Source organism: Nilaparvata lugens, chromosome 1, assembly GCF_014356525.2.
Source record: "Nilaparvata lugens isolate BPH chromosome 1, ASM1435652v1, whole genome shotgun sequence".
In the NCBI taxonomy this organism is placed as follows: domain Eukaryota; kingdom Metazoa; phylum Arthropoda; class Insecta; order Hemiptera; family Delphacidae; genus Nilaparvata; species Nilaparvata lugens.
In genome coordinates, this window is record NC_052504.1 from 22,193,088 (window position 1) to 22,205,072 (window position 11,985).

At 31.0% G+C, this 11,985-nt stretch overlaps 1 protein-coding gene across 1 annotated transcript; it reads left to right on the forward strand.

The window, feature by feature from the left end:
• Positions 1-3,636: 3,636 nt before the first annotated feature.
• Positions 3,637-11,397, forward strand: LOC111062564 (ras-related protein Rap-2c). Its single transcript, XM_022350254.2, has one exon. It carries the CDS (start codon positions 3,893-3,895, stop codon positions 4,433-4,435), a length of 543 nt encoding a protein of 180 aa, XP_022205946.1. The 5' UTR covers positions 3,637-3,892; the 3' UTR covers positions 4,436-11,397.
• Positions 11,398-11,985: the final 588 nt, after the last annotated feature.

The window sequence follows — 11,985 nt, forward strand, 5'->3', positions numbered from 1 at the left end:
GAACTTCTAACCTAAACTTCCACACAGAGAAGAGGATTATTCCTCCTACTTTGTGACTTCCACAGTCAATGACAACAAGCATTGTTGACTTTTACATTCAGATTGGCCAAATTTTTAGTGTGCTAAAACAGCTGATCAAAAAACTTTTCATTATTTTTTGTGTTTATTATTCAAGAATCAAAACATTTATAATATGGTAATATCATCCTATTGTCATTTGGAAGAATATAAAAGTTTAAACTCAACCTCCCACATTAAAACATGATTTTACATAATCTTTTTGGTTATTTAGACAAATCAGAATAAGAATTAAAAATACTTGGAAATTTCCTGATATTCAGATTAGCTCAGATTTGCTAGAGCTATGACCTTCCAGTTTTGCTTTCAGAATGCCTAATAAACAATAAATTATTTTCATTATAATATAATGATAATATATTATATTGTTTTATTTTTCTGTGTGGCAAAAAATAGCGTTCACACCATGGAGAAAAATGTGTTTCTGGCTCTCAATCATTTCTAGTCCTCGGCCTATGGCCTCAGACCTGAAAACCGATTTCGAGCCGGAAAAGTCTCATTTTCAGCCCTAGGTGCGAAATGTACTATTACAAAGACATGTTACAAGTAAAACATGGAAATAAACCAGGAAGGTGTAACAGTGGGTAGCTTCTCAATAAGCAGTGAGTATAGTGAGCAGTGAGTATAATGTACTCACAGCTTCTTGATAAGCTATCCACTTTTACGCTGTAATTTTATAGAATGTGTATTACCAGAGAGAAGTTAGTACTTTTTGATTATTTCTTTCATATCTGGAATTACATTCTATAGTGAGGTCCACTTTAAGATGGCAGTGGAGAAAGATAGAAAAAAGACTGAATCTCTGTCTTGTCAATGACTTGTATAGACTGTAACTGATACAGGTTTATTGATGTGATATTAATTGTTCATTCTCTTTCAAAATAATCAATTACATCCTATTAAGCAATAAATCATATTTTTCAATAATTTCATAATCAATTTACATAATTAAGATGAAACATTTCATCAATTAATTCTTTTCTTTAGAAAAGCTCCCTAGGTGAGCTCTGGCCTCCTTCACAACACACCTCCATTCTTCCCTGTTCATGGCTCTTTCCTCCTACCCCCATCTTTCTCAGGTCATCCATCACTTGGTCCACCCACCTGTTCCTCAGCCTACCTTTCTTTCTTCTGCTGTGCAACTTGCTATTAAAAACTATTTTCGGCATTCTAGCCTCACTCATCCTCATCGCATGCACCAACCATCTTATTCTTTGGGCTTTAATGAAGCGCACTATATTTTCTCCTTTTATTAATGCTTCTATTTCCTCATTTTTTCTTATTCGCCATTGCTGCTCATTAACCTGAACGGGACCGTAAATTCTTCTTAGTATGGATCTTTCAAAGATTTTTAACGCATTTTCGTCAGCCATATTCATCACCCAAGTTTCTGCCGCATAAATGTTGCCACTGGACGCACCAATGTTTTATATATTGTTATCTTGGTGCTCCTGCCGACCAACTTACTTTTAAATAATCTAACATTGGCATAGTAGGCCCTATTAGCTGCTTAAATCCTTCCTTTTATATAAGCATTATTACCTGTGGCATTTATTGGGCATCCTAGATACGGTACTTGAAGTTCTCTACACCTGCAAACTTTTTGTTATTCATGTAGATATTTCTTCATCAATTAATTATTAATTCTAAATGTTAAAAAAAATTGCATAGTTGCCTGTAAAGTTGGTATATGGGGGAAAGTTTTACTTTGTTTCAAAATAATTTTTGTTTCGAAAGTTTAAACTTTGAGTGGTGAAATAATTTTAATGTGAATATTCATTCGTATAGTAGGAAGAAGGATGAAATAATAGTAACAATTTGAAACATTTATTTATACAAAGAATTATATTGAAAACATTAATTTATACAAAGAATCTCGCACTGAACCACAACATTGTGATTACTACAACTAACAACATAACCTATTCACTTATGCATGATTATGTGATAATGCATTATTGTGATTACTACAACATAACCTATTCACTTATTCACCTAAGCAGGCATAGTCGCAGGAGATTGCTTGCGGCGCCTGCGCAGGTTGACTGCTCCGTTTCACTCTCTCTCCAGATGAATGGCTTCCGGTTGCTGCGGCGTTGCTCGCCACTGCTCCTATTTGTGCTCTTTCCAGACGACCGTGAACCGAAACGAACGCTCTCACTCGCTCTCATTGTGAGCGCATAACGTGGGAACGTAACACAGTTTCTTGAAGTGTCACCCGGCAAACCAATTTATAAGACGTTGTCACGTCAAAACATTAATTTATACAAAGAATCTCACACTGAATTTCATATTAACAAAATTTTATTATTACCTTCACACATCCTCAACAAAATCACTCTGTCTCTCTCGCTCTTAGGTGGGCTAACTGTGCTTGATTCAATTTTTTACATAGCAAGTCGCGCTCATTTTTTCAAGTTAAAAAAATTATTATTGGCTGAGAAACGATTTATACTACTTTTGTGATTGAAAACTACCACAACATTGTGATTACTACAACATAACCTATTCACTTATACCTATTATACTTACACTTGTACCTATTCACTTATACTTATTCACATAACCTATTCACTAAGAGTAGTGGCACAGTCGCAGGAGAGTGCTCCGTTTCACTCTCTCTCCAGGTGGATGCCTGCTGCGTTGCTCGCCATTGCTCCTATTTGTGCTCTTTCCAGACGACCGTGAACCGAAACGAACGCTCTCACTCGCTCTCATTGTGAGCGCATAACGTGGGAATGTAACGCAGTTTCTTGAAGTGTCACCCGGCAAACCAATTTATAAGACGTTGTCACGTCAAAAGATTATCAGGCAACAGAGCAGAGCTGAAAAGAGATAGCGTTATCCCCTTTATTGGATGACAGACATTAAGGATTTAGTGAGGTCCACGTTATAATGGCAGTGTGTGATTTCCAATGGTGTTGCTAACCTTGTCTATCATTCAACAAAGCAGATGGCGCTATCTCTTTCACGCTTTGCGATGTTGCCACATTGTTTATCAACAATGTAGAAATTCAACCAATTGACAAAATATTCAATCTCAATCATGAAAATTTATTATTATATCTTTAAAAAATATATTTTCTTGACAAATAAATATGATCAACTATTTTCAGCAATAATGGTATTGGTATATCTGATGAATATCAGAATAATATGATGATATTCATCAGATATACCAGTATCAGCTGTTTGTGTAACAAAGCTGAGATTTGGCAACCCTTTTCTACCATCTTCCTACACTGCCATTATAACCTGGGCCTCACTATAGCAATACCATTGCCAATCAAATCCTGACTTTATAACGTGGACCTCACTATCGATAAGTCGATAGATCGATAAATCTCGAAGGTTGGCAGTGTCAATAGATTATTCGATTTTACCGTTCTGTGGATATGAAAAGTGCTTACCCCAAATTCACTGAATGTTGAACAGTCAAATTCTCATCAGCTGCTTTTCGTTCATCTTTTCAGAATATGGAACAAATACTACTGTGAACACGGAACAAAAACATATGATGTCTTTGTAGTTATCAATTTGACCGCTAGAGCTCAGTTGTGTCGCTCTATTCTGAAAAAAAAGATTCATTTCGCACTGTCTGTCACGGCCTCGACTTCTCAGTGTACAGTGTAGAAAGATGGCGGCTGTTGTAAAGGTAGTGTCACGCGATGTTGATCTGTGATGTGTTAAACTACGGCCAATAATGGATAATAATTCATTCAAGTGACAGTGTGGATTACCCAAAAAGCCAATTAAGAGCTGTGTTCTTGTTTAAAAGTGTTTTATCAATTGCATAGAGTTACTCTACATCAAAATGCGTGAGTTCAAAGTGGTCGTACTTGGATCGGGTGGGGTTGGCAAAAGTGCACTTACTGTCCAGTTTGTTTCCGGATGTTTTATGGAAAAGTACGATCCGACAATTGAAGATTTCTACAGAAAAGAAATCGAAGTGGATAATTCGCCATGTGTTCTCGAAATCTTGGATACCGCTGGGACTGAACAGTTTGCAAGTATGCGTGATCTCTACATCAAAAATGGCCAGGGCTTCGTTGTGGTGTACAGCTTGACAAATCACCAAACATTTCAAGATATTAAAACAATGAAAGAACTAATCACTCGAGTTAAAGGTTCTGAGCGTGTTCCAATTCTTCTGGTTGCCAACAAAGTTGATCTTGAACATCAAAGGGAAGTCTCGACTCCGGAGGGGAGTGCCTTGGCACAAATGTGGGGCTGTCCTTTTATTGAAGCGAGTGCTAAGAACAGGACAAATGTGAATGAAATGTTTGCAGAAATAGTGAGGGAAATGAATTTCAGTCCGGAAAAAGAAAAGAAAAGCTACTGTTGTACGGTGCTATAGATTGTAATATTAACTTGTAAATATTCGTGGAGTCTGAAGACTTGGAACAATTTTATATATTGTAATGACGAGCTGTTTTTGTCTGTTTATAAACACAGGATGAATAAATTGGTTTTCATCAGTCACTTGAATATGTTTTAAATGTTAAAGATAGACCAGGTATATTACATAGTCATTGAATTCCAATATTTAAACCAGTTTGATTTGAATCCATCCATTTTGTCAATAAGATGAAAAATATTTGTAGGAAATGGTTTCATCAAATACATACTACATATCTTATATAATTCTATTGTGACTACTCATCAAAATTATATCAAATTGGAATGAAGTAATGTCAACCTTAGAAGGATTTGAGATAGTTACCAAGAGTTTATTCATTTGGGCCTACATTATTGTATTGTGATGTTATCTCTGACCAATTGATTTAAAATGTAGTTATTACCATTCAAAAGGCCTATGTAGTTTTATTATTGGTTTTACAGAAATAAAATGTTTATTTAAAACGAAGTTGTAAGAAGTTAACAGAAATACATAATTTGTGGTAGAGAAAGGCCTATTTTGTGATTAGCATAAAACAATTATCATCATTTGAACTTTGTACTGTGGCTACAAATTGGTTGAATAGTCAAAAATGGAAAAATCCATAAAAGAATATCGGTTTTAGAGAAGGAATAGTTTACTTGTGAAGGTTTTAAAATCAATTCTGCAGGTCACAAATTTATTTTGATTCAGCAATTATTGATTCTCATTCTTGATTATGCTACCTACCTAATAGTTAAGTAAATTATTATTACTTCAATAATCTGTATAGTAATCAGTGAATTGCTAGTGTAGGTGCTCTAGTCATGTAGATGTCTCTTTCAAAAAATTAACAATTTTGTATACCTAACTTAGTTTCTTTTAGTTTTATTTGAAATTGTGTTAACACATTCAAATCATCATGTTAATAGCACCGAAATCAAGGCAGATTGATTTCATGTGTTGAGTCATGTCTCATAATATTTGAAAAATATATGTCCCTCCTTCATTATTTTTATTTAAGAGTGCCATTTTATTCAATGATACAATTCTTATAAAACTATTTTCAAATTGAAATATTTGTCTCCTTTCTCAAGGTTTTTTAAATAATCCTGCTCAAGAATACTTTTTCAGCCTGTCAATAATCAAAATACACTTATTTTATCAATTGATGAATTTCACTCTTTTTCTGATGGCTATTTTAAAATATATTGGATACCAGAAATAATTATTTCGATACTACTAACTCACTCGTAAAAGGTTTTTGTATCTTCAAAATTTATTTTATTTTGCTAGTAGTAAGGTACTTCTGGCTCACTTAACTCTATTAGACCTTAATATATTTCTCAAACACTTGAATTCCATGTTGATTATTTGAAGCACTTTGAATTAATCTCAGGTCTCATGAAATGCTGTCAATATTCTATTTTATTTATTTTTACTAACAATAGAATCAATTTTACTTTTTACAATTATTTGTAACGTGTTGTGAAGTGTATTCTCAAACTAATAATTTATAAGATTGAAGGAACTTTTTGATTTGCTCAAATTGTAGCATGTAGGCCTAATGGTTGTAAAGTGGATACAGTAGGCATGTTCCAAAAAAGTGAAAGATGAAATTGTGTGGGTGGGTCTACGCCTTGTGTTTCAAGTGATGCCAGCAATTTTAAGTGATTTTTCTCGGATACACTGAAATCAACTACTTTATGGATTAATTTTTTTCAGTTGCATAAAGGATTATTTGAAGGTAGGAAAAGGCATTTTCATTCATGATCTTACATTCATTGAGAAAATTACAATATTTATGAATTCATTTTTATTCATATAGTGATTCAGAGAAGATGTTATAAATAAGCTAAGAATATAATGATTAAAATTGTTTACTAAAACTGAAAAGTAACTAAGTTAGCCTATATTATTCCCATTAACTTTGGCTTAACCTAAAGTATTAGTGACACTAAAATTCAATAGCCTATTTATGGTGCATAATAATATTTTGTAGTTGGAAAATTAAATTAAAATCTTTGAATTTTCAAATGGCCATATCCAGCGACTAGTGCTTTTTGGATTAGTTTTGCTCAAGGCAAGTGAAAATACATAGAATGTAAGACTTGTTAATTTCAGTGTATTCAACTAGCAATAATTGCTATCATGGTATCATGAGTTTATGAGTTTGATTACAACCATGGCCTGTGAACAATATTAATTTCAAAACAAAATTTTACTGTATATAGATTTAGAGCCAATGTGGTAATCTACAAGAATATCACCTCTTCTTCTACTGAAATGAAGAAGAAGAAGAAGAGCAGTCATGCTTGGTAGAGCAGTATGCCAGCTTATTTCGATCCCCAATCAACTTTGAAGTACAGTCCATCCATATTCCAGGCGTTTCACTAATATTGTGATACTCCCTTACTATTTTATTTATTTTATATTTTATTCACAGTCAATATTAACAGATTGATCCCATAGCGTCTAATTTACATTCATGTCCTTTCAATTATTAAATAAAACAATGTGATAATATTTTATTCACTATTCCCCAGTTTTTAATTTAATTACAGTATTTCCAAAAAAAATAAGTAGCTTATACAAGTTTTTCATAACCATTAAAAACCCCATTCTTGCCAGGACATTTTTCCTTCATTTGGCATTTCATTTTTTAATTATAATATTTTGTTTCAAAATAACTTTTTATTCAAATTGAATGAAATTAAAAAAAATCCTAAACTATCGTCATGTGAACAATAAATACTGTAGTTCTATTGTTATATGGACCAAGTTTTATCATAAGATGAACAATAGACCTAGCAAGTTTAAAAAATTCTTGTCACAACTCAAGCAGTTCCTGATGCCTTTTTGTCAATTTCAACTCAATAAATAACTTAGTAATTTGCATTTTTGATTCATGACAGAACAATTCAATTTACTTATTGATCCAATTAATACTCTATTCATTACAATACCCCATTGAGCTAAATTTTCATCACTAGTCTCTGGATTTGAAGCCAATTTTTCTAACAAATGTCCGATTAGTCTATCTTTATAATCATGATTGCTGGAATTTACTAGTGCGTTAGCCTGCTACTTGACATCCATTCTAATAAATCTCATTTTTCAATCTAAATTCTGTGCCAAATATTGATTCAATTAAAACATGAATATGTGATTATTTAGCATTGGAAGTTTCTGAAATGTTCAATGCCTTACACCCCTATTGAGAAAATTCACCTGATTATTCTCTATTTCAATAAATAATTGTACCTAAACCATGTATTAATTTGTTAAAATTATCATGATCGATGAAATTTCCAAAATATTTAGTACGGCAGTTTAATCTTCTTTTTATGAGTAAATTGTCACCCTAATTAATGTCCATGTATTGTTCTTGGCATATCTTTTCATGTATTCCAATAATTGTGGCCTAATATTTAAATAAAAGCTTGAGGGATTATAAGTCAAATAATTTTCCAAATTATTAAACTTTAATCATATTATTCAATTTGTAATTGAAGTTGAACAAATTATTAGTTTTAACTTTCAACTATTTTATTATTAGCCCATAATAGACGAAAATCCTTTCTCAATTTTTATTTATTAGAACTTATTAACTATAAGTTAAAATATATCCAATTACTTCAACTATCTTCAAAAAAGTTTCACATTTCATGAAGACTGATATGATTTTCGAATTTCAATGGACTTGAAGAATTCAACCCCTATTTTTAATACCGTAGTAATGTAAAATTAGCATTTTCTTTCCTATACAGTATAATTATCCATGTTCTCTTCCAAAATGGTTGTTTATTTGCATAATATTCATTTGTCTGAATCAATCAATATAATATTGTATGAAATATTCAGAGAAAACTCCATATAATAGACCTACGCTCAAAATATTGAGAGCAATTGAAGAAGGACCATAAAATAGTTCTGGTTGGAAAAGTTTATCATGTCAGGTTGAAAGATAACTAAAAATTATTGTTTAAGAATCCAAAAATTGAAACAAAACTTATTAGTCTTTTAAAAAAGCTCTAGAAGTTTTTTTTCCAATGTTCTACCGTGTTTCTATCCATCTTTTTAAAGGTATGCACTATAGAGTAATTCTTTCAATTTTGAATACCATTGGACCAAATTTTTATGTGGAATTTTAATCTCTCCAAATCATAAATAATTTTATTCCTATGGAAAATTGTCTTGAAAAATGTATCTAACTCCCATATGCACCATCTTCGTTTAATGTTAATATAGTATTCAGGTTTACATGAAGATATGGTTGTATTCGTGCCTAGAATACAATGTATTCTAGGCAATTAAAAATTAGTTCAAAAATGAAAACGCTACTGTAATCTATTCAATTTTTTAATTATAATCAGTAAAAAATCCCCCAATTTTCCTATTCGTTGAAATCATTTTAATTTCATTAGCAGAAGAAGAAATTTCTTGTTTTGTCTTGTATTTTATGGAGTCAAAAGCAAAACCTTCGGAAATACATGTACAGCATAATTAAGGAATTCTCTTATCATGTTATAATCATCTTAAAATGAAAATACACAGTAGTAAAATGATGCTCCCGAATGTAAGTAGAGAATTGGTTCCTTATCAGTAGCAACTCTTTTTTGGAAAGATTCACAAGGATGAGTCATGATGCCTTTTTCTTTATATAATAATTTAATATAATACCTTGTACTTTTTTGAACAATATTTATTGTGTTGCGAGTCCAATAAGAAGTGTTTTTGCACAAATTCCCTAAAACTTAGGATCTGAAAGACTTAGAAGGCCTACATTGGAACCATCAGGCCACCGCCAGCCATATTGTTAGAATAAAATTATTGACTGTTATTATAAAAATATCTTGATAAGATGAGCTTGATCAAATTCATTTATCAATATTTGACATAATCTTTAGAGGTTGTTTTAATGTACTTGAGTTACATTTTAAACCTGATATTTGCATTTGGAACAGATAATTGCATTGGAAGTGACAGTTCACTCACACTGCGTTTGTGCGTTGATAAGTTGATAGATCAAATATTTTCGTACTAGTATGAGTATGTAGACTAGTTGTACGTTTATAGATTAATACGTAATGTAATGTTTTTTAAATAACACCAACTGTTATAATATTAAAGTATCATTGTATTTAATGTCAACTTCGAATGATCAATTTTCTTTTCTGTGTTAGAATAACAAGAAATATTTATGAAATGAGACGAATGATAGGTTTTTTGATCCACCTATTCACCAATAATTAATACTTGAACCCTTCTGCTCATCTCCCACTCATTTTAAATTATAATAAATTAAGACAACCAAAGAATGAACTATTCGCATTAATTGTATCATAATTCTAATTTTACGTTAGTCAAGTAATATGAATGTGATAAAACATCTACTAATAGGACTTGGTAAGAAATTGAAAGATCAATTAAAGAGTTCTGCCTTTCTTTTTGCATTTAGGATACTGTAATATTGTTGATTTAATAACTTGAGTGGTACGATGGGATCTCATTTATTGTAAATTTCAATAACTTTTATTCTATTTGTGTGTTATTTATCAAGTGACCAATCATCATTCTGATGATATTCTGTTTTCTTGTAAATATAGGGTTCTACTCCTTCAGAGATCATGTAGTAGAGAACTTGAATCAAAAAGATCCTCAAAATGTTGTTCACACATTTCAATCCAATGAGTAAAGTTGCTTCAGAACACAAAACCATAAAACTCTTTCTAATGCAATTTCCTCATTTGTTTTTGAATCCTAATTTTGTAAAAATGAGAATCCCATATTCAAAAAATAAGTATTAAGTGTCAAAAATGTTCTTTCTCGTTTGAAGTAAACACATTTTAAATATTATATTTCTTCTTTTCTCACAGTTTTAGAATTTCGAAAGTAATTATTTTCTAAGAAACCTCTATTACCTTTTTAAAGACAGAGCTAGGTTGAATTTCATTAATTGTTCTTGCAATTTTCTCACTTGACATGAATAATATTTATTGAAACTCAAACACTTCGTTTGAGGAAAACGCTCTGAATAATATTTGCTGCTACAATAACTTTTCTTCTTTGGCAAATGACTAGCGAAATATGAGTATTTTTCCTATTGAATACTTGAGTCTGTTGCACTAATTAGATTACAAATATTTCATTCCAACTGTTCCACATTGTTGACAACTTTCATTTTCAAAATTTGCTTGCGTTCTTGAGAATTTAATTAGTTTCATTAGAGCTTACAAATTGTACTGGAACATCAGGCAGATTTGTTATAATAATATGATGGATATTATTTAATGAATATTCATTTACTTGTTTAGATACGCCCTTGTATGTCTTTCCTCAACCCAATGTAATTTAATATTTAAAAGGAAGGAAACGTTTCTATGTGTTATTCATGTTTATTGTATCAGCCGTCTATGGAAACAATTAGACTAGGTACGTTTATATAATATAGGTATGATATTATTGCTGTAATAGTTATATGATGTGTTTATTTCAGTCAGCTTCTTGCTTCTCAAACATTTGGTGTATAATGTTTTTATTGTAAATTGTGTACATTCTCATATTTAAACGCAGAGGTAGAATAAATCAATTCACTATGATTCTACGCGTCTGACAATGTTTTATAACTTTCTATTTTCTTGTAAATAAATCTATGATTTGAAAAAGTTGTATATTATCGATGAATTTATAGATATATATATATAAATGTGAATTATCATGAATAATGTAATGAAATAATGATTGTTTGAGATCGTGAATATATATATTGAGATTGTCGTTTGTATGCTGAGAGCTCTTTTGATCTTTATAATGATGACAGCATTGAAAAGGATAGTTATCAAATTCAAACTAGCATACGTGAAAATTTTTAATGTATTGTATAGTATATAAAATAACGTGAAGAGTATTATGTTTTAATACATGGATTTTATAAAGAATTTATCGCTTTATTTCAACGAATCCTTGTCAATATTTATTAGTACAAGAAATAATCATAGAATTCATTTTATTAATCATATATATTTTTTTTTTAATTCAAAAATATTCAATTATGTAAACGTAAGTTCAATTTGTAAGCTTTTTTTGTGAAGAAAAATGCTATTTTGTATTTCTTAAGTGTAGGCTACAGCTCATTCCTGTTTCACAGCCCAAGGCTAAAACCTCTCAGATTCATCCAATCAACACTAATAAAATATTTTATTGCAAAAATGATGTGAAATTTGCTGGGTTTTTCTGAAGTTATGAAGAACAATTAATGTAATTAGCTGTATTGGTGGAGACGTTTGAATTTCAAATGCAACAATAAGGATAAACTTATGTTGTTTTATACTGTTACTCATTCTTGAATTCCATGTGAATATTTCGTAAAGCTCAATGACGTAGAGAGAAGATGTTAAATGAAAAGTATTCAAGTAATTAATGAAAAATTATTGTTTTGATCAAAATTTTGACGACAGTGACTTGACACTTGAGACAGTGCAGCTACTGTATAATGAATGATTCTAGAAATATGGTTTATGCAGTAC